Raw genomic sequence first — 24,472 nt, forward strand, 5'->3', positions numbered from 1 at the left:
CAGGTTCAACTGGTGGCCGCTGATACTGGCCTCCTCCAGCAGGGGGAGGGGGGGGAGATTATCCGGAGACTGCTTGAATAGACGGATTGATTATTTGCGCACACTGGACGTGATCCTATGCCTACGCGGCTACATGCAGCCCGCCACCCGGGACTGTAGGTTGTTTTAATTAATGTATGAACGGTGAAATTTGCAAAACTGTGGAACATGGGCACACCACACAATGAACTCACGTGAATCAGTGTAATACAACCGTGGTGAAAACTTCAACTCAGGTGTATGAGTAGGATAAGCAGTCTGGGCAGCACGCGCCACAATTCGACTGAATAGAATTCACGGTACTAAGCTCTGGCGAATGTCAGTCTCCGTGAGCGCTGTGTAGCAGTCCCTTGCTTCCCCAGTCCTCTCTTCACTCCCAGTACTCCCTCTGCTTCCAGTCCTCTCTCCGCTTCGAGTCCCGCGCTGTTTGACTGACGGTGATACGAGTTTAAAAACCCTCCCAATCCCCCGGTTAATTGCGGGCAGATGGGTGCTTCCCTGCTGCACACCTGCAGCTAGTTGGCTTGAATGTGGTCCCCCGTGACACTTACCCTTACGAAAAAGAAGTATATTAAAGTATACTATAAGTATACTAAAATATGGATAGTACACTTTTAGTTCACTTTTGATATACTTTTAAGAAGTATGCTTGGAAAATTGTTCACTTTCAAAATACATTTAAGTATACTTGGAAAATTACTTTTAAGAAGTATTCTCTAGAAACAGAAAATTGTATAAATTTATTCTGGAGTAGGATGTACATTTTCAATTATTATACAGCAAAAACTGTCAAAATACTTTTAAAGTACGTTACAGGTTAAATTTCTTAGGTCCATCTTGTATATTCTAATTATTAATGTCCAGGAAAATCTATAATGCATTGCAAAATAACGACGTGAAAAAATGAAGATGGTGCATGATGCAAGGCGGTAAATAGTGTTAACATTTGCTGATAAGTTTGCCGTTTGTTCAAAATACAAATGTAACTTCATGAATTTTGTGCCTGCTTAGAATGTAGTGTTTTGCTGGGTGGTAATTGTCATTGTTGTGCTGGTTTGCCATTGTAACCATTAGTTAAATGACTGTTACATTTCATAAGAAGAGCTGGATTCCTGCAACGTTAATGCACAAGCTGTAAATAGCTTATTTTAGATAAAAATCTGCAATGGCACCTGGCGAGGGTCCCCATTCTTGTGAAGTGACGCAAGGTCAGCGGCATTTGAGGGACCCCTAAACATTTAACCCTTGTGTTGTCTTAGGGGGTCAAAAATGACTCATCACTGTGTTTATCAGCAGAGAAACCCCCTTAATGTTTTATTTTTTTACCTGAAAATGTATGACTTTTCCAAGAATGACCCCAACATTAGAAAACGTGAAACATTGTCTTTGTTCACATTTCCATGAAATCTGTACACCACTGGGGTACAAAGATTGTCTTAGATTGTCATTTTTGACCCGGCAGATATGAAACCATTATACACACACACCACAACAAAAGATTTTGACACACACACACATACAATAAGAATTACATTATTTGTGCTACTGATTGAACTCAGACAAAGCAAAAACTTCCGTGTGCCGGTGCAGCATCTCCCCTCCCTACATGACTCAAGCTCACAGACAATTTCAGACAAACTAAACCAAATTTTAGACTAAATAAAAATGTCTTCAAAGCATTGTTTACTAATGGGGAATGCAGTCAGAGGCTACAAATGTCCTGCAAATGACAGTACCCCCAGTATTCTTTGCTGAAGCCATGACTGCATATTTCAGTGCCCAACAGGGTTAGGGTCTCAGCTCTCAGATCTACAAGTTGTAGATCTGATATTTTCAGATGTCCAGAAGGAACAAGAGTACAATGATTTAGAAGAGGAGGTATCTGAAGAAGAACATGGGGAATAATATAACCCGGAGCATGAAGCAATAATACACCTCTAAAACAGTTATGACAGGTCTGCTGTAATAAAAACGAATAGTTGTCCACTGATTAAATGTAGTCTTTCTGCAATGTGAAGAGGTAAAACCTGCATATTCACAAATGTTGTTCTGAAGTACAGGTTGTTTCTTCATGCAAAATAGATTGAGTTTCAAATTCAATAAAGCTGTTTTATTTTAGGGGTTTGGTGAAGGTGGGTCATTTTTGACCCTGAGGACAAGGGGAGTGTACAGAATGTTAAGACAACACAAGGGTTAAATATATTAGTAAGTCATAGTAAATGGACCTTTTTTAGTTTACTTTTTAAGCACTTTAATTGTAAGTACACTTGAAAGTATTGCAAAGTATACTTTGAGGTACTTTAGGAAGTATACTTCATGAACAAAAAGTGCATCACACAGGTTACCTAAGAGTATTCCAAGGTATACTTTGAAGTACTTTAGGAGGTATACTAGAAGTGCACTACTCAGGCTACTGTACAGTATTCAAAAGTAAACTTCAAATACACTATAAGTTGACTTTAAAGTGTACTAAATGACCTAAAAAGTGGGCCAATTCAGTTTACTTAGTACAAAAATAGTATATAAATAAGTACACTGCTAGTATACTTTAAGTACCATGATAATAGTATACTTTTTTATACTAAGTATACTTACAAAATAAACTGGAAGTATACTTCTTTTTTGTAAGGGAAGGAGCACGCCGAATTCCTGCAGCTCAATAAAACCAAAGGAGAGCAGACAATACAGCCCAGCAACTAACTTCGGCAGATGCACTTCAAGGACGCGAAAAGTTTGTCGGAAAAGCTTGAAAGCATTGGCAATTACACAGACAGTTTTAGAATTCATTGTTTTAGATGCTCAACCAACGTCAGTTGTTGAAGATGAGGGCTTCCATCAACTTCTGGAATACTTAGAGCTAAGGTACTCTCTTCCATCATGCAAGTATTTTTCCGAGACCGCACTGCCAGAACATTTCAAAAAAGTGTGCGAACACATCTCAAAAGAGATTAAAGATATAAAGGCAATGAGCTTCACTACAGATATTTGGAGCTCTGCTTTGTGTCCAATGTCACTTTTAAGTCCACTATCCACTGGTTGGACACAAGCTGTACGCCGCACGGTGCAATGCTTGAAGCTAAAAACTTCCACACATCAGCGATACCATTTCGGCTGCAATTAAGGGGATGCTTGACCAGTTTCACATTCCTTTGAAAAAGTGCATGTCATACTCATGGACAATGCAAGGAACATGAAAAAGGCCATGGATAACATGGGGGTGCGGAGCTTAGGCTGCTTTACTCACACATTGCAGCTTGTAGTCAATGAGGGACTACTGTCACAACGGAGTGTGTGCAATGCCATTGCTATCCATAGACAAATTGTGGGACATTTTAAACATTCTCCGCTTGCATAGTCACGGCTGGAAGACATCCAGCTCCAGATGCAAATGCAACCTGCAACAAGACGTCAAAGCAAGAAAAAAAATACCTCGATCACTTTGCTGTTAAAAAATCTAGCAGTCCATTAACGAATGGGTTCTCAATAGAAAGCATGGAGAGGGCGTTCAGTCTCTTCTGTCCCATCGTGTTCCTTGTGAACGTCTTAATCCTTTTCAACGTTGAAAAGTTCCTCTCAGACTCCGCAGACGTCATGGGGGTTGTGATGATGATGCTGAGCAGAGTGCAGGATTCAGACAAGGCCTCTTGTAGGTTGTTTTCCCGAATGGCCTGGAACAGCAACAGTGCTGATTTTCCTGTGTACAGCTCAGTGTGTCCGTATAAAAGAGCCAGCTCAGTTTGCTGCTTCCCCTCGTTCATAAGAGCTGTGGGCCAGAGCTTGATAGCACAGGCGAGTTGGGACTCCGGGAATGACTAAACTTTGGGAACAGTGTGCAGTCCACCAGTTGTGCAGCAATAAGATGGTCACTTTTGGAGAACCGGTCCTTCACTTGCGCAATCATGGTATCACAGGCCTCCTTTATCACAGCAGGCGTATTTGTTTTCCAGCGCTTTGCTGTGCCCGGCTCCTACTGGCTTGGTTACCAATCTCATCTGCTCTCTCTCTGATTTCTTTAACGTGCACTTTGAAATTCTCCACTGCACGATTCACCCCAGATGCGTAGATCTCTCTTTTCTGTAGTATGCCATACAAAACATCCACTTCTGGCATAACTTTGGCAAAGAACTCCAGCAGTTGGAGAAACGTGCGGTCCCGCAGGTGCATGGAGAGGCCGAATGCCTCGGTGATGGACACCTTGTCCCATCCTGGTTGAGTGCGAATTTTATCCAGACACTCCAGTATATCTTCCCGAGTTTCGCATACCACATTCACGGTCCTGCTTTTAAAATTCCATCGGGTGCCGGGTGGCCGCGGGATCCGCTTGTCTGATGTCTCCGCCAGAGCAGCCGTTCTTTACAGTGAGGTGGAAAAGGTGGCAAAACCAGCCAGATCAGCAAAGAACACCTTCAGCTCACTGATCCTGGATGCACATACTTACTGCAGTGTTAGGTTTAGCTGGTGTGCGTAGCAATGCACAAATATTGCGTTTGGGTAGGTTTCCTTGCACAAGTACTTGCACGTCGCCTACACTGCCACGCTTAACCGCTGCACCGTCATAGGTTTGGGCTATGAGTTTTACAGTCAATCCCAGTGGCTAAAGGGCATATTTGGTAGCATTAGAAAGGCCAATGTCAGTTTTATCCTTCACTTCAATGAACTCGGGAAACCGCTCTGTGACGCTCTTGTCTACCATTTATCTCAAGACTATGACCATTTGGGATTTGCATGAGGCATCAGTGGTCTCATCCGCCTGCACAGCTACAAACTGGGTGTCCCGCAATTGCTTGGCCACCTCACACCTGTAGACCTCATACATGCAAACCAGGAGTTCATTCTGAATAGTGCTTGATGTCCCCTTGAACGTAGTTCGAATCGTAGTGCCGTCTCAGCCTGGTGTCGCCCTCGCACATCGTTTCAAAAATGCACCTAAAAATGCCTGGGTTTACTGAGTTGGCTGACTCGTCGTGACCACGCAGACCCAGTTCACACTTCCCACATAGCTTTAGACACAATATCAGCCTCCCCAGTACATATTGAATCTCCTCCTCCGCCTGCTTGTTGTGCTCTAAAATGTTCAGCTGAAAAGCACTATCCAGCTGTGCCATGATGTTGACCTTTCCCAATAGTCCCAATTTCATGGCACAGTTGATATGACATTTACTACTCATGTTTCACCATTCTTTCTGCCAGATGCTTCAAGTCTTTATATCTATCAGTTGTCCAAACTTAGTCCGCATTAGTTGTATTTCCAAAAAGAAGGCATGGAAAACAGAACAGTGCTCTTTTTGTTGTGCTCGCAGTTAGCCATGTTTTTCTTTCAAACCCCTCCATCTTGAAAGTTTGATTCGCTTTCTCACCAGGCTGCTGCAGGGTCAAGTCGTCTGGTCTGTGGGTCTAAATTGTATTTAAAACATTTCTCCCAGGGGTAATGTGCTTAATTGCACCCTCAACAAATAATCTACGTTATTCATATTACTTCCAAAAACTCTTAGGGCCCCCTGGCCACCAGAGGGCCCGCAAGAGCACATGAAATTACAGTTTAATGTACCGTGTTTCTTCGATTAAACTAGGGCTGTCCCCGATTACGATTTTCTTTGGTCGACCAAGACACGACAAAAACAACTGAAAATCGACTAATTCAACTTTGAAACGCTTAAAAAAAAAAAAACATACAAACATTTCCACGATCTGACTCAATGGCTGCTGGACATTGCAGATTCAGCCGCTAATAGCCTACTAATAATAAGACTCGTATCGCCAGTCCTGTTGTAACCAAATGCCGATGGTATTTAGTATATCTTACAATGCACTACAAATTAAAATATTGTTTGTTTCACATGCAAATCATCAGAGCGCGCTAATCACTGCCTGAACTTGCAGCATGCAAACTTAGAAGCTGAGTGGGGAACGTTGTAACAGAGAAAGATTTTGTTGTCTTGGCCGGAGAAGATAGTCATTCGATTTGGATGTGATTCTTATAATAGGCTTGTTAATTTTTCAACCCAGGGCGTTAGCATGAGCGAAGTTGAGCTAGACCAACTTACATTTTTCAGGTGGTAGACATCATATTCGACGTCGAACTATGAAAAATAAATCGTTGGCAGAGTTTGCATTCAACGTTTTTCGAGTCACCCGGTACTTTGTACTAATAAAATGCTGCCATACCACAGATTTCTTTGACATTTTGACTAATAACACCGACAAAGTAGACTATGGCAGAGTTTGTAGTTCTGTAGCCAATTGTGCTCGTGCCGTGTGCAAAATACCAAACCAAAACAAAGCGCAGATTAACGAAAGGAAAAACAGCAACACCTTTTCTTTTAAATTATGTATTTTTAGAGTTTGATTATTAGTCTAAAATAATATAATCTACAATTTCTGTTGAACATTTCGTTAATTCAGCAATGATGACACAAGCGGGAATCAAATCTCAAACTGCCATATGGTAGCTCGACTAAAATAATCGTACTCGACCAACAGCATATCAACCAGAAAATTGACTGGTCGACCAAGTGGGGACAGCCCTAGATTAAACGCTTCCCTCGATTAAACGCCACACCAAAAATGAACATTGTGTAATAAATGCCGCCCCAGAAATACGGTAGGAGCAGCATGTCCTGAAATACCAAGTAGCAGCTAGTCATTTAAATAAACATTCTGTTGTGTTGCACTCAGGGTCCACTGCTAGCTATGGGTTTCAAATATCTAAACATAGCTAGCTACCTTACTTAGCAAATGACTCTAGCTAGAAGGGAATAGACATTCGAAGGGAAGCTTACAAAAAAAAACACACCCCCTAATATGAGTACATCCCCCAAATGAAAACACTCCCCCCGAATACAAGTCAACTCCCCCCCCCCAAATCGGATGACTTGTTCACCTCCCCCCAATACAAAAACAGGCTCCCCCAAATGGAAAACGACATTACATTAACTCAAAAACACATTACATTAACGGAAGTTAAACGGAAAGGGTAGGTACTCCACTTCAGCGCTGATTGGATGCAGTAGGCTAACTAACAAGAAATATGAAATTAATCGACAGAAGTACAAAATACAATCGCCTGGCAGGCAGAGTTACGTGCACCAGGACATTTGTTTGGCTGTTGAAGAATGTAGCAAATAGTATGCTACCTAGGCAAAAGTATTTCGTGTTAAATGTAAAAATCGATAGCCAAACAACTATCGTGGTCCACGATTCTCTGTCATTGTGGCATTTCGTTCCTCTGTAGAGGACTATTAGTTTTTTCTTCTGAAAAGTCCTGCTTCCTTCAACTTCGTTTTTAGCGTGCGCATAGGCTACTTATTGTAATATTGTGAAACATTAACAGCATATCTAAGATTATTTCATAGGAATGACCCTGATTAAAATAAAGAGTAGTGTCATGACTCTGAATTGTTAACACAAATGTTTCCTCTTTCCTTCCAACCAAAACAATCAAGTTCATGATAATGACAGAGTTACGTGGACTAGTTGTTTGGCTATCGATGTTTATGTTTGACACGCAATTTATGCTTTTGCATAAGGAGCCTATGCTACATGCTTCAATACCCAAATAAATGTCCCGGTGCACGTAACTCTGTCAGGCTATTGCATTTTGTACTTCTGTCGATCAATTTCTTATTTCTTGTTAGTTAGCCTGCTGCATCCAATCAGCGCTGAAGTGTAGTACCCACCCTTTCCGTTCAGAGTTAATGTAATGTGTTTTTGAGTTAATGTAATGTCGTTTTCCATTTGGGGGAGCGTGTTTTTGTATTGGGGGGAGGTGAACAAGTCATCCGATTTGGGGGGAGTTGACTCGTATTCGGTGGGAGTGTTTTCATTTGGGGGATGTACTCATTTTAGAGGGGGTGTTTTGCACTTCAGGGCCACCGTACATAAGTGGTGTGACACTGCACTACATGTTTGGTTATTATTTGTATGTGTGTGTGTGTGTGACCAAGTTGTTGTTTGACCAACTTTTTCTTAGATTATTCTCAGGTTCAGTTGCTCTTTTATTTTAAATTCCCATTTGCAGGACTTTGCAATTAATATATTTCTTACATTTTTATAATGTTTGGTTACTGTTTGATTACTATTGTATGTTTGACCAATACACTTGTTTCTACTGCTACATTGTATTTATTTAAATAAGTTTGATTACATTCCATTTTTTATTTGAATGCACAGTTGTTTTTTTAATAACAAATAAGAATTCAATACATTACATCCATGTTATTTTTGTCTTAGTTAGGAAAGTAGTAGTTTTTCAATTGGTGAAACTATCTGACTAACCTGAACTTAAAGGCCACAGTTAAACAATTTGTTCAAAGGTCTCCTCTACAGGACTGTGAAAACTTAAACATTTTCCAGTTGGGATTTATGTCCGAAGAGTGCCCGTTTTAAAGTAGCTAGTACATTCTGAGGGTTACAAACTGCCATTCAATCTAGCTAGTTTGCTAGCATGGGCATTTCTCGCCCCTCTGCAGCACACAAAAAATATGGACAGATGAGGGAAAATTGTGCCTCGTTTTCACTCTTTTAATCCGATCTACCTCATCATTTGTTTCCATATAGTTGAAACAGGCCTATATCTACGAATGTGTGGACTCAAATACACATACATACCTCATTAGTTTTACAACTTATTAGTTGTAGGGATCTATATCTTGTTTCCAACTTTTGTTTTCACAATGCACTCATTTGGAGCAGATAAACATCGAAAAACCTGCAGGGCTGCAGTAAACCAAGGGAGCAGGATCATTGGGCCTCATTCACCAATATAATTATTTCTTAAATTTGTTCTTAAAGTTCTAAAGATAAGTCTACGTGTGATTCATGATGTGTTCTTAAACAGCAGAATTGTTCGCAGACTAATGCGGGGGAGGGGGGGGTAGTTTGGGCCTATAAATACCGTGATCAGCCACTTATTATTGGATGGCGAGGTTCCCCATAACATAAGCCTACATAACATAATTGATGTGAATTGAAGGCAAAGCAAGGCTAGTTCATTTATATAGGCCTAGCACAATTCATACCCAATGGCAAGTGCTTTTCAAATTAGCATAAGTGTAAGAGTGTGTATTTATTAAAACAAACAAATGTGTGTAAAATAATGACACCTATTAGTAAAGGAGAGAAATATTCAATTTTAAATTATAACAGACGAAAACGGTATAACTACGCCTACTTACTTTGCGCAAACATGTCAGCTCTCAATTGTGTGTGTGCGCTCTTGGGTGTGCATGAATTCTGTTCTTACCCAAGAACAAATCCCAAATAAGAAAACATGAATGCCAGAATCTTTGTAAAAACTGCGTAAGGGGGTTTTTAGAACAAATTTGTTCTTAAGAACATTTGGTGAATGAGGCCCAATGGCCAGGATTGAGAGAGGCTGATATAGAGGGAGTATAAGAAGCTGACAAAGTTGAATGCACTTTTACCGACTTACGTGGATAGCCGGTCAAATGAGCGTCGAGTCTTCAGACCAGTGATGTTGTTACTGTCAAGTATCGCTTCTGTAATTGTTATACAATCCAGTAAAAAAAATAATGTCAATCTTATTTACGTTTTGAGGCATATTTTCAGTTTATGCAGATGGTAAAGATGGAAAAGGGATTCCAGCTGAGATACTGCCAGTGAAAGCGTTAGAATCAGCTCGTTTCAACATGGGTTCTTAATGAATGCGATATGAGTAAATGCTAAAAATATCACTAGAAGGGAAAAACTTGGGAAGTTTAAGTCACATAGGTTAGGACCATTTTTACACAGGATTGCACAATTCCTTTGTTTTCATTTGACTGTTTCAACTAGGCCCCTATGTGAAGCTGCCACATAGACTATAATCAATTATCACCAGCAGGAGCGCATCTGATTTCCCAGAAATCATTGCAAGAACACGCATCTTTATTCTCTGTCCTTGCGCTCTTTCAAGACCGTTCTCGCAAAGATGCTAGTACGTTCTTCAAATTGATAAACAGCCAGTGTTCTAAAAAGGTCCACAAAATTAATGTCACTTAAACTGTAGGGGGCCCTGCAAAAAAAAAAAAAAAAAAAAAAATGTCTGGTGATACCTTGGGAGATCCCATGGGTGACATGTTAACTTGCAATACCAGCCGAATTGATGCAGCCGCCATTTTCTATTCATGAAATTGCTCCTCCTACATATTTGATCCCATCTTCAATTGTGGCACAGATCATCTTCAGACCAAGCCTTCCATGGTTTTGTGATTTTCAAAACAGTTTTTTCCGATACAGTCAAAGTCGGCAACAAAGCCGCCAAAAAGTAAGCAAGGTATACATATCTCAGCAGATCTTGGCTGCATTGACACCAAACTGGATGGATATATATACATATATGTTGTATATGGACTCGGGAACCCATTTTAGAAGACATCCAAAGAAGTTAGTGTCAATTTGACCAATAGGGGGCACTGCAATAAGCAAACATTTTGCACATACTATCTTTTGACGAAGTCTGACAAAAGTTATCACAGTTTTTGGATTTTCGAAAACCGTTTGTCCAGTACAGCCAAATTTGGCGAGGAAGTTGTTTGGTATCTCAGCAAATCTTTGATGGATTCACACTAAACTTGCTATGTGTCCTCAGAAGCCTGTGCTGTGAATATCAATGTTTTTTCGCCATTTGATCTGCTTGGCCCCCTCATTGCTCACTGCTTGCAGCTATATATATTTTATCATTTTATCTGATGTTTAAAAGAACACATCAGCAACAGCTGGTAGTCTCCTCCCCCTTCACCCAGCAAATCTCTGATCTATAAAATCTATAAATGTTCACATAAAGGAAATACGACAAAATGCTTTATTCACTACATGTTTACAATTTAATTTCTTTTAACTTAACAAAAATTGGTCTATCACATTTTATTGTTGCTGTCATTATCTAATGTTTGATCCTTACTGCACATTTTTGAACTATTGCCGTATACGAAAGGAGAACCTTAACGATTGAAGTTCTCTCACAGGGAACAATACTTTTAATAAGAAATGTTTTCTTAATAATAACCTAATCCAAAAATGACTTAATTTGGTTATTATTTTGTAAAACTAGACCACAAATTGTAACTCATGGATATTACATTTACTACGGCAATAACTGACTTCAAAAAGTGTTTTTGAATCTTTTTCTTTTACTTATTCTTCCACCTACACCCAAAACGACCATTGATTCCACCGGATTAAACACAAAATATTACAAAATAAAGATAAATACTTACCTTCAACATGAAAAACAAATTTACCTATAAGCGGAACACTATTCCGCTCATAAGTAAATTCCCCACAGATATTAAGATGGTGGATATACAAACATCTGTTAAGAATATTATAATATTAATACTCACACATGGTGCATCTTGAATCCCCCCAAATCATGTTTGTAAGACCAACATCTTAAGATCATCCTTACTTGACAAATAAAAAATAAAAATAAACGTTTGTGTAATTCGCATTTCCCAAATGTATGAGTAGATTAAAATGTGGCACTTCCATGATAGTATACATTGTGTAGATAAAAATTAAGGAAGTAACCTTATAACAGTTTCTCTGAAGTTCCAAACAATAACAAGTTTAATAAGCGGGGACCATTGTGGTGGAGATTTGTTAAGCACTGCAAAACTCTGAGAGTGAACAGCATAATTACGTTTTTTTTTCTTAAACCACAACATGCATTTATACCAAGAATCAAGTGCCTTGTTTTATGGACCTGCTTTTGACTTATTTCTTTTTTGAACTTGAGCCAGAATGGGAGGATCCAGGTGACTGTCCACGGTGTCTGAAATTAGAAAAAAGATTTGTAATGTGAGAGATATGTGCACTTGACAGGTTAAACCTAAGCTCTAACTGAGACATGGAATTAGAACATACACCTGCAATACCAGGACTACGAAGCAGTCACAATAGCAGTAGTCAGTGTGTTTCCTAAATCTTGATAGAATATCACATTTGAGTAGATGGCAGGCCTAAAGTCAGTACACCATTGTGGTGTTCCACAGAAACCCAAACCTTTCAGATGATCCTGATCTAGAGCGCCTTTTTTTCCTCCCCCCAGATGAGGACCTTGAGCGACTGCGTTTCTTTCCTCCTTCTGGTGAAGATGAGGATGAGTGAGACCGCTTTTGAGAAGAGCCCTTTCCAGAGCTGGATCTTTTGTAGGGAGGGGATAAACCAAACATTATAGTCAGTAAGGTAATGTGGCTGAATCTGGTATCTTCAGACTGGTACCAAATTTTGCCATGGTCAAAACGGTTTCCGTTGGGTTTCAAGAAGATTATAATAACACTGTCAATATTTCTTCTTCCAAGAGTATGTATCATGTTAGTAAATGTACAAATGTGCACATCTTGTAAATGCATTGAAGGTCATTACTTTCCAACTTTTCCTGCAACCATCTACATGGGAACATGCCGTCTCTAGCACCACCTGTCCAGCTACATACACTCTCTTCTAGAGGAGTGCATGTTCACCATTCACCTGGAGTGGGAACTGCTTGATCGAGATCTAGATCTGGAACTGGATGAGCGTCTAGATTGGGATCTGAAACACACAAAATACTATTTATCAATGCTTTTCAAGTGGAAGATTACCTTACTCCACAGGTGTAAGATTCAACATGGTAGAAAATACACAATTTGCTTCAACAGGAGATCATATCAATTCTCTGAGACAACTTCAGAGTAACATGCAGCTTGTTTCTTAAACCTTTTTTAGATGCTGATAAATATATAAACACTGAAAACCAATATGTTAAATCCAAACGCCTGAAAAAAAAAGATATTAGCGGCATTTGTACTTTGTGTACACACAAGCAATAAACAAGAGAATATTAAAACAAACATCTAAGACAGATAAATATGTAGAAGAAAAATTGAGCTGATACTGACATTTTGCTTCGAGTTACCCTTGACCTGTACCCTTTTACCTGGACCTGGACCGAGAGCTGGAGCTGGAAGAGTGGGATGAGGATCGGGACGATCCAGAGCGGCTGCTTTTCTTCACTACTGGCTTTGCCTCCCCCTCCTCATCACTGGCATCCAGGTCATACTTGGACAAGTCGGCATCATCATCGTCCTCATCCTCATCATCCTAGGTTAGCATTAGTTGGTATTTAAGGCATCCTGTGTAGATAAATTGTCTGAAAGTGGCAAATAGGCAACCGTTTTCCTTACATCCAATTTGTATTTTGAAAGGTCTCCATCATCATCTTCCTCCTCTTCTTCCTCATTGTCTTCTTTATTAGACTCGACCTTTTTTTCTTCTTTAACTTCTTTTGAGCTTGACTTGCTGCTGGTCTTTCCACGATATTTTTTCTTTTTCCTTCCAAACTAATGTAAAAGTTTTAAAAAAACTTTAAATAATTTCCTCAAGATCATACAAACAAGAAAGTATTTAAAGATCCCATGACATGCTGTTTTTGGATGCTTTTATATAGGCCTTAGTGGTCCCCTAATACTGTATCTTAGTTTATTTCCTGAAATTCTGCCTTGGTGCAGAATTACAGCCACTACAAGCAGTCCCACAATGAGCTTTTCTCACAACATGCCGTTTCTGTGTCTGTAGCTTGAAATGCTATGAGGAAGAAAGAGGCGCCGCTAACTGCCATGCTTTGGTCGTTTGCAAGCCATGATGTCTCGAGGAAAAACGCACTCACACGGTCGTAGCTCATTTTCTCATTGGTGGGCCAAATTCTCTGTGCGGGCAAAGCAGAGAAAGGGGAGGTAACCTTCCCTATTATGACGTCACAATAGGGAAATTTTCAAAACCAAGCGTTTCAGTTTTAATTTTCTCAAAGGCGGAGAAGAATACCCAGGGCTTGGTTTACAACTATCAACATTTCTAGCCACTGGGGGACCAAAGGCAGACTAGGGGAACTCATTAATGTTAAATAACCTCCTGAAGTGAACATTTCATGTCATGGGACCTTTAACATTCTACTTGGCATTCTGGGTAGTTGGTCACTTTTGAGGATGTGGAAACAAGCACTGCTTCAAATGAATTTAAAATAATTGTACCTCATCATATTCTCCATCCGATTCTTCACGTTCTATGTATTCAACATTCTCCCTCTCATTGAACCCTCCACCATAGCCTATAGACAAGAAAACAAGATACCCCTAAGAATAACATTTAACTAAGATATATATATATATATATCGGGGGGAGGGTATAGCTTGGTGGTTAATGCACTTGATTGCAGATCCAGAGGTTGCAGGTTCAAATACCCCCTGTATTGTATGTCACTTTTGATAGCAGCGTCTGTCAAATTAATACATCACATTAAACAAATACTGAACTCTGTAAATAGAGTTTAACCTGTTCGCTCCTCAAGCTTGGCATATTTGGGAGTGTTGCACATGTTGCACTCTGACCTCCTGGCCCAGTTCACATTGCCGCATCTTTAGAAACAAAAACATAAGATTCAAGTTCAAAGGAGGATGTTCAAGTGCCGATCAGATCAGAATATACTAATGCTAAGTAAAATTGGATAAACTGACACAGCAGTTTCGTTGTAAGAAATACAAGTCACCTACGTTTTACATTGCCAGTCATTGGCACTAAAGAGGCCACGGCTCTTCTCTGCAAGGGTCTTCCCAATCTCGGTACCTCCTGCTTTCATCATTTTTGCCTCAGTCGTTTTCTCTGTTTGGGCAAAAGAAGAATTTGCATTAATATAGTAGTATAGTGGTAGACCATGTGACTGCAGATCAAGAGACCAAAGGTTCAATAGCACACTATATGGCATCAACCTACACACCATTCGATCACTCTTAACATGATATCCAACATGAAAAAACGAGTTTAACTCTTCACAGGTACAACCCTCTACGGACACAATGAAGCTTGAGTCGCCATTGGCTAGTACATTTTTATTTTACTCGCCAGACTTTTTACATGAAATGCATGAACAATGCAACTGATAAAAAAGTACATTATGTCTGAATTAGTCTTTATGTTGCATATGGATTTAATCTACCATTGTTTAGCCAATGGCTTTCTCTTGCCACTTGACTTCAACCACCTCTCCACAGCTGTAGGCATGTCATGAGAACCGATACTTACAATACCACGGCAGATGACCGTGGCGTTATAATTAATCCGCAGAAGCCTCTATGCAGAAGATGCTACCGTGTTCTTCAGATCAAGGAAGGTAATACTTCCAATTTAGCTAAGCAACTGAAAGATCGTCATCCGGATTTGTTTAAAGAATTCAAGGTGAGCCATTCCAGAAGAGGCGCAGCACCAATGCTAACAACTGGCATCATACCAAATAAATCAATGTTTGTTGTGGTCGCGGCGAAGTTCTGAATACATCCAAAGAATGCACTGATTTTTAATCTGTCATACACATTACACGATGTTTGAGATGGTGGGCACTACAGTTACAATGGCTTATGTTATGTACGTAGTTTAGGTTAGCTATGTTAGCTGAATGGCTTATTTGCACTGTATTATGTTGTGCTATGCTCTGTTGCACATGTTTTGTATGTCTTATGACATTTTGCAATTTTTCCAAATATTTGTATAAATAAGTTAATGTTTCAAGTACATGGAATCTTAGAAAATCCTTTTTTTTACCATGGTATCGAAATTGGCATCAAGAATCGTGTTATTTTACTGGTATCGGCACCTACTACTGAATTTTTGGTATTGTGACACCCCTACATAGCTGATGATGGAACATACTGCTGAAGCTCTGGGCCTATGTTGAAATGAAGATTAAATCTGAAAGGGGTGAGGATGTGAGACTGCTGCAGACATCTGATTTTATTCTAGTTGGCAGATTAGCAGAGCAAGAATAATCTGAACAAGGAAAAGTTATCTTAAAGTGTCTTGATAATAAAAATCATTATTAAGCGTTTTCTGCACAGACTGGAATTGTAGCTTTTTTGCTTCCACTTCTTTGTGCGTGACAAATCTAGCGACTTTCCGTTACTTTGTCAATCTCCGTTTTCGTTGTTGAGCAGCAGAAAAATAACTAATTGTACGTCTGTTGTCATAGCAATGTGAAGCTTCCAGCACAGACCCGCTTACTAGCGCTAAGTGCGTACTGTTGGACTGTAGCTGGCTAGTAATCTGTTGTCATGGTCTAGCTAGAGCTACCGCTATGTTAGAAAGTATTCGCAAAACTGGATTTTAAATTATTTCTTACTAGTATTATTAACTACTGCTAATATTATCATACTAGTAGTACTGGCTAGGTACAGCGTCAGTTGACATTACATTAGCTTCTGTACCTACCTGGCCGCTGTAGCTCTATCTATCTTAACTTTACAGCGCTTAGTTTAGTTTGTTGGTAAAAGTAGCTCTAAAAGCTAGCTACTATTAAGATAATATTAGAAGTCGGCCTAATCGTACAAGTTAATAGTATCATAATTTTTTCATCCAGTTTTGCAAATGTAGTCTCGCATCTTATAGGTAGTTAGCGTAGGGCTTTAGAGAGAGTACAATAGCAACACAGTACGTTGAAACAGACTCAGAATCTTTAAGATTTTCATCTGATAATGAGGCATACCACAGTTTTAATCTTGGATTTTCTCCCCTCTAAACTCCTGGGGTAGTTGCTATCGGAATTGTATGTTCCATATGGCATTTTGTGCCTTAATGACCAAAAGCTTGATGGAGCTTCTTCAAGTAGTGACCGGTAGCTAAGGTATGATTGGTCAAAGCTGTTTCGGGGCGTGGTTTTTGCGATAATTCAATTGACCGATGAAGAGATCTTTTAATCCTTGATGCTGTGCAAGGGTAGGCTAGGCTTCTGTCAATATACAGGCCAAAGGTACAGCACAGGTTTGGAGTCAAGTGTTGTGTGATGTACTTTGAGGACATGATATACACAGGATCCACTATGGACATCCAGGATCATGATGGGCTTGAGATTTCTGGTTCTGTTGTCATGACAAGTAAACTGGCTTTTATTGTCATTCAATCATATACTTACAGTACACAATGAAACAAAACAACGTTCTTCCAGGTCCATGGTGCTACATAAAACATCACCTCGACAACTACAACAACTATATAGAATTAGATTAAATGCCACTGTGTTGTGGCACAGATGTGTTGTAACAACACTTTTTCCTTCAAAATGTCAGGAATAAATACACTCTGACCCCCTCGCTATCTGAATCATAATGTATTACTAGTGACATCTTCCTCTGACACAATCAAGCATCTCCCTCTTCTGGGAAGGAAAATTGTAGCTAACAAACTCATCTGAAAATACAATCAAGAATATATTAACACATACAGAGCTAAGTAAACGTCGTTGCAATTGATTTTCTTTACTGAAGTTATGTTCACTGAGTTTGCTACCTAGCTGGATTTTTTTTTTCATTAAATAATAATAACTAGTTGTCCTTCCACATCACAAACATTACATTGTGAATATTAATTTAAACTAAAATATAGTTCACTTAACGTTAGCTAGCTAGTTAATGGTATGTTCTCTTGCGTTATCTGGAGGATCTATCCTCTGGCCTGTTTGTCACTGCCAGGCTAAACGAAGGAGAAAGTGCTCCGCTGTACTCTCGCTGTTGTTTCTTTTAGTTGTCATAACTTTGTGAGTGATTGATGTCCTCCTCTCCCTTTTAACACACTACTAATATGGTGGAATCAGATGTAGGCAGATTTCAAAGTGTTTACATATTCCATAGTTTTCACCCCCTATTGAGTCAGGGGTAGTATTTTGTACATGATATAATGTTGCGATTGTGGTGTCCTCCAAACCCGGCATGTAGAGGAAACACTTTCACGATTAATTAAATAAGAATTATTAGTCACAACAAAATAAACAGGTCACATTACACAAAATGTTACAAACCTCCCCAAAAAGTGTAATTTTGCCTAGCAACAGTTCTCTACCATTATGTAAACCTAATTAACCTCTTAACAATCCTGTCAAATTCTCCTAAAATACCTAAACAAGGCATACCCAAAGTAAATTGAAAGCTGTTCTTGAACAATTTGGAGTACATGCATGGTCATGGTCTCTTTTCAAAAGATGACACTGACGTTCTTTCAGTGACTGTGGCTAGCTAGTTAGCTACCGTCAGCTTAAATTCTGCTTAAACCATGCACGGAACATTCATGGATTCAAGCAACACAATAAGGATCAAAGGCAAACACACCCAATAAATGCAATATTAGTGTCACATTCTTAGTGTTATACTTCTCCCTATAGCAAACATTTATAATACACCAATCATGCAACATATCACATTGCATCTTGTCCCAACGCCAGAAACCTCAAATTAACCCTGTAAGAAGCCTTGTAAAATTACAATGTCACCTATAGCTCTTTAATTGCTCCTTTCTTTTTTTTGAAAGACCAAATGTATCCAATAGCATTGCAAAACAATAGGATCCATTAGTTATGTAAATGTAGTTCTTCCAAAAAAATCTAATTAGCAAATGTGTTTTTTGAAGAGCTGAAGGTGATGTTGAAATTTTTTATCGGGTCTTAAGAGGGTACCATTTGAGGAAATTGTGAGGTGTGCTTGTGTCCCTTTCAGATGGGTCAGTTTTAATACTAATAATAAATGTTACAACAAATACTTCTATATATTTTAAATTATTATGCAAAATGCAGATTGAATAGATTAAAAAGCATACATTTGTTTCTGCTCATTTACACTTGAAAATACTAAGTGATGTGTAGAATGAAACAGGGTTCTCTTATCTCCCTTAGTGCAAGAGGTAATGGTGATACCTCTTGCAGCCTGACACAGTTACATCAAAAGACAGGCAGCTACCGACAGTAATACTGTATGACCTTGTTTTTTTTGCAGATTTGTGAAATTTGCTAAATAAACATTAGTTAGCTAAACTATGTACTCTTTCAGCTAAATATATACATACCTTGTTTGGCCAATTTGTTCAATTATGGAAGAAAGTCAAACCTTTTTAGTTATGGAGAGGAGTATAGCCAGCTAGCGCGAGCCAGTTTTGTGGGAGGGGAACTTGTTTTTTTAATTTTTACATCTCTGCAGTGCAAAAATTGAGGGACAATTTAGGGTGGGAAACTAAATTATAATAAATGAGAGAATATAGGTTGTGCCTTGACAGGGGCAGAACTAGAGAGGGTACAATTTTGGGGGAAATTGTGGGGTGTGCTTGCAGACGTTGCAGATGGGTCCGATCCCAGTAGGCTATATTTTGGGGGTATTTTGTCCTAAAGGGCAACCAGAAGGCCTAGGCTATCTAGCCTACATTTTTCTATGGGCTATACATAAACTGTTATGCTATATTTTGTTCTTCTAATTTCTACAATTGTCCCATTATACCACCTATTCAACCCAAGACACATGTTTTACTTTTTTTACTTTCTGCTCCAGAATTTCAATAGGCTACTTGAATGTCCGACTTGAAATTGGTTAGCAGCGTTCCATTAATCAGTGGAAATTTTCCATTGCATCACAACATGGCAGTCAACTAACATGTCAGAATACACATTGCTAAAAAGTAGGGCTGTGAAATGTTTAAAAATTTTAATCAAATTAATCACAGGTTTCTGCGGATTAATCATGATTAATCACATATTACCGATTTTCCGAATTTTTGTCATTAGTGTTTGATTTTGCGTGTGCTCAAGCACTCCTAATATTTTTTCAATATTTTCTTAAATATATTGTTTATTATCATTTGATGCTGGTAGTTCATGAAGAAAGGGACATCCTTAGTTTTTTCATTCAATATTTTGCATAATAATACATACATGTATTAATTGTTATCCAGTGAAATTAGGGATTTATATTAGTAAGGGGGTTTACGTTTAGCACTTTTGCAAGGCACTGTATTCATGTCACATTCCAATTGGGGGCTGAGCACCCCTAAAGGTCTGATCCTAAAATCGCCCCTGCAACGCACCATATAAGCTTGAGTTTAAATACATTATTTAATGTGACATTACGTACTGTATATGCAAGTCTTAGCTAAATGACTTAAATGTATGATGCACTTTTCGATCAGTCCTCCGACACCACAACACGATACTTGCCGAGTATAACAGCACAACAGCTCAAACACAGGCAGGGATACAGTAGCAACGCTAGTGCTAAATAAGTATTTAGCTGCTAGGCTCCATGACGCCGGGTAAGAAGGGCTCGTGAAACTGCTCACCAAAAGAACGAAGGGGCACCCACTTGTCTGGCAGATTAAAACATGTTCGTAGGAACCTAGACTTTTAGCTAGGTGTATAGGTACCTAGCGAAAAATTGCCTCAACTTTCCTAGACTTTATGCTACGGTACTAATGCAGAAGGAAAGCTGATATTGCTGTCTTACTAGAACGTCGTATCTATGCGTCGTTGCTAACGTGTGCACCCAATGAATTCAAAATTTGTAGGTCGCACATGCGCGAGTGCTTGTAAAAAATGCTCACACTGTCTCAAAAACCTGCCGCAGAGTGTGCATATCACTTTGGTTTTATTGGATGTTCCATCTTAATTTTTTTGGAACACAAACTTCTCATCCAGAAGTTGCAGATTGGGTGGAATTGTGGTAATATTACGTTAAATGCGTTAAACAAAAATAACAAATTCATCCTGTAATTTAATCATAACGCGTTAACGCGTTATTTTTCACAGCCCTACTAAAAAGCTACATATGGAATCTCGAAGCTTAGTAAAGAAAGTACCTACCTCTGCCACATCTGTTGCAACTTGTTCTTCTAGCGAAATTCACATTTCCACACCTAAAAAAATAAAAAGGTTTCCCACAGATTTGTGTGTGTGTGTGGGGGGGGGGGGGGGGGGGGCAAAAATTATTCACACGACCAACCCAAAATACACACATTTAACACCCTATACAAAATTCATTCAATTCCTATCGGCCAGAAAATGGAAGAATAGAAATGAGTTCCCTTATCCTGTATGGAAGCAAATCGTGACCAAAATTCAAATGAAAATGCATTTCCAGAAATGAAAACAAAAAAAACATTTGAAATTTAATTTTCAAAATATGCCCCAGCAAATAGATACCAAAATTCAATTTGAAATGTAAAATTTGAAAATGAAAATGCATTTCTGGAAATGCATTTTCATTTTAAGAATGTGGCTGCATTACTTGACTCAAATGAAATCAGTAAATCAATCATCCTACTTGCATTTGCATTTTCTTCTTCAAGACTGCACATTTTATGCCATAATCAAAAAGAAAACAGAGCAGACATTGCATTTTCATTTTCGTGTTCTGCCCACAAAGAACTGCCCACAATTTGAAAATGAAAATGCATTCTGAGCGGCGCAGTAGTGACGTCAGTAGCCGCTCTTCTTCAGCTCCCTGCTGACCGAGCTACCCATCTTCCTGAGACTACCCATCTTCCTGAGACTACCCATCTTCCTGAGACTACCCAGCTACCCATCTTCATGAGACTACCCCATAATCCTGAGACTTGCTTTCTTACCTGCCTGTTTCTACATCTGTTTGTCCACCTCACCTGTTGCTTAAGCTGGCTCTCTCACAGCAGCATGTTGGATGCTGTCTTCCTCTCCTACTCTTTCTTCAATGCCTAACTGTTAACCATTCCACTCGCCTCGCGAGATTTTAAGTGTGGAGCGAGCAAATATGTATTCTTTGGTACGAGTACTCAGTGACTTTAACAAAAGGTAATCTCAGCCACAAACTTCCCAAATACAGACAATTAATCAAATGCCCCACCAGAGAAGGGAACACCCTGAATCACTGCTACACCACAGTGAGTAAAGCCAACCATGCCGTCCATCGAGCAGCACTGGGTCACAGACCATGCCATGGTCCACCTGATTCCTGCATTCAGGCAGAAACTAAAAGGTATGTAAACCTGCTGTGAGGACATCAAAACAGTGGACCAGTGAGGCTATGGAGGATCTGCGGGCATGCTTGGACTCTACTGACTGGGATATGTTCACAACTGCTAAGAATAGTCTGGATAAACTCACAGAGACTGTGACGTCGTACATCAGCTTCTGTGAGGACTGTTGTATTCCAACATGCACCAGGGTGAACTTCAACAACGACAATCCCTCGTTCTCAGCAGAGGACTGTCTTGGACTGCACATCCCCACCCAAGAGGCCTCCCCTCCTCCCACCACAGAGACGACTCTCTCCATTCAGAAGGGTTAAGTTAACAGACTTTTCAAGAGGCAGAAAACACACAAAGCAGCTGGGCCGGACTGTCTCTCCAGCCACTCTCAAGCACTGCGCTGACCAGCCGTCTCTGGTGTTCACCACCATATTCAACACCTCCTTGGAGACGTGCCATGTGCCAGCCTGTCTCAAGTCCTCCATCATCCCTGTGCCCAAAAAACCAAGGCCAACAGGACACAATGACTACAGACCTGGCGCCCTGACCTCTGTGATAATGAAGTTTCTTGAGCGCCTAGTGCTGGCTCACCTCAAATCCAGCTAGGGCTGCCGCTGAAAATGCGTCGGAATCAATATTTTAAATCGACGCATCTTTTAAAACAATTTTTTTATTATAAAAAATACAAAAAACGCTTCAATTCATTATAACAAGTGTTCTTCTTCAATATCACATCGTAATTGGTGCTTGCATGACGTCAGTCGTTGTTGGCTCAAGTCATCGGTCGGCTCCAGTCAACGCTCAAATATTATGGCAGATGCAGAGTCCGACTTGGTTCCGAAACCCGAGTCCTCAAATACCCGAGGCTTCAAAAGTATGGGAATACTTCGACTTAACGCTATCACCAAACAATAAGGTGGTTTGTACACTGTGCAAAGTTTCAATGGCTTACCACAGCAGCACTTGCGCTATGCACAAGCACCTGAAAAGAAAACATACAGGCGCAAAAAGGCAAAACCACCGTTGTCTGGTGTTGTCTATTCATGTTTATAAGGGATAGCCTTTTTAATCTATGTTGTCATTGTAGCTGCTAAATACACGCATTATTAAAGCTATAAAGTTGTCTGCCTGCTACCTTAGAGTTTCCATTGAATAAATGTTTAGGTAGGTTAGAATCGGGGTTTATTCTACGTTGGTCGATAAAATGGCTCTCTAGGTTAGCTCTTGCTATTTAGCTAACTTGTTAACCGTAACCATGACGCTTTGCTAGGACAATGGAGGCGTATGAAGTGATTTAAAGACGTTAGCCCTACTCCGGCTCTAGAGTGTGGTAAATGTAGACTACCTGGTTCTTAGATAATTGGCGAATATCACTATCTAATCGTTACCGAACTGGCATAAGCACCAGCCCAGAACCAGCACCTTGGAATTTTTGGTTTAAAAGGGGTGTGTGTTTGTGTATGTTGGGATATGTTATGTACCTTATCTAAATATTTTAATTAAAGTTGGAGTTGATAGTTTAAACCTACAGTTTTGTAAAAAAATGAAAAAAAAAAAATATATATATTTTTTTTTAATGTCGGAGAATTGCACGGACACGCGCTTCACACCGCAGTTGAGATTGCGTATGTGCGTCCTTGAGAACTGCAAGTCGTATAATTGGGTGTGCTTGGCCTTCGGCAAGGGCACAACCATTGTTATCTCACATATATATTTTATTATTATTCTTTTCCAACCCCTAAAACTGTCAATATTTGGACTACATACACAATGCCTGTGTCTAAATGTTTGTCTTGGTCTCGATTGAGTTGCTTGTATTGGGATTTACGTTCCGTTGCACAGTTTCGGAGGTTACACTGTTTTTATGGCAACAAAGTGCCTTTAGTCAACGAAGGGTAATCTGCGCTAGCTACTTCACCACGTCAACACACGTTAGCAATGACGAATGGATACAACGTGATAGACGTTCTAGCACGCAAATTGGAGCTTGGATTATGAGTGAAAAATACCACTCCCAAAAATTCTCAACCATTGGACTTTGTTGAGGAAGCGATTGGAACTGCAATCTCGGATTTTTGAGTTAGGTCGTGAAAGTCTTAGTAATTTGAGCGAGTGCGGGTTGCCCGTGAGACCGCCTAGCGTCATAGTAGTACTGTATTTACGTAATTTTATAGTTCAATTTTACACAAAAAAACTGAAAGATGGAAATGTTATGACAATATGACTATTGTGAAGACAGCCAGGTGGTTAGATTTTTATGTAGGTTGCTGTAAAAACGTTGATTTGTTTGCTACGTGAGAGGCCCGTCAGCCTCCATGGACGATTGCGGCAGCTGTTGTCGATCTGCGTCTGATGAGTATTTTCTTAATTTCGTACCAGGGTCAATTCTACATCCAAATGGAGAGCAGTGTTTTAAAGATATGGCGATTGTGAAGACAGCCAGCAGGTCAGCATATTTTTGTTATTTGTGTAAAACTTGTAATTTCAGTGAGACCGCGTCTTGTTTTGAAGTTAGCCTCAGAGTCACAGACTCGGCTCGCCCACTGGCAGTGTGTAGTAGTAGGTTACAGTGCTGTCTTCAATGCCACAGCTATGGCTTTATTAGCTCTATGTCTTATTACACGGCTGTTCTTAATGCTGTAGAATGCTCCATTCA

At 39.7% G+C, this 24,472-nt stretch overlaps 1 protein-coding gene across 4 annotated transcripts in view; it reads right to left on the reverse strand.

The window, feature by feature from the left end:
- Nucleotides 1-10,826: 10,826 nt before the first annotated feature.
- Nucleotides 10,827-24,472, reverse strand: part of zranb2 (zinc finger, RAN-binding domain containing 2) — a 28,420-nt gene continuing 14,774 nt past the window's right edge. Inside the window, exons 2-11 of one of the 4 annotated variants that reach the window (XM_084676162.1) lie at nucleotides 20,675-20,727; nucleotides 14,568-14,676; nucleotides 14,350-14,432; nucleotides 14,049-14,125; nucleotides 13,688-13,726; nucleotides 13,206-13,361; nucleotides 12,959-13,122; nucleotides 12,511-12,573; nucleotides 12,043-12,183; nucleotides 10,827-11,812 (exon numbers count right to left, since the gene is read on the reverse strand). In XM_084676162.1, the coding sequence (XP_084532288.1) occupies nucleotides 11,755-11,812; nucleotides 12,043-12,183; nucleotides 12,511-12,573; nucleotides 12,959-13,122; nucleotides 13,206-13,361; nucleotides 13,688-13,726; nucleotides 14,049-14,125; nucleotides 14,350-14,432; nucleotides 14,568-14,676; nucleotides 20,675-20,727 (943 nt within the window). In that variant the 3' untranslated portion in view covers nucleotides 10,827-11,754. Of the gene's footprint in view, nucleotides 11,813-12,042; nucleotides 12,184-12,405; nucleotides 12,574-12,958; nucleotides 13,123-13,205; nucleotides 13,362-13,687; nucleotides 13,727-14,048; nucleotides 14,126-14,349; nucleotides 14,433-14,567; nucleotides 14,677-20,674; nucleotides 20,728-24,472 lie in introns of those variants that run through there. The other 3 variants (XM_084676163.1, XM_084676164.1, XR_014731494.1) reach the window with 3 other exon arrangements.

Source organism: Hypomesus nipponensis, chromosome 16 (genome assembly GCF_054491055.1).
Source record: "Hypomesus nipponensis isolate SF chromosome 16, ASM5449105v1, whole genome shotgun sequence".
NCBI classification, from domain to species: domain Eukaryota; kingdom Metazoa; phylum Chordata; class Actinopteri; order Osmeriformes; family Osmeridae; genus Hypomesus; species Hypomesus nipponensis.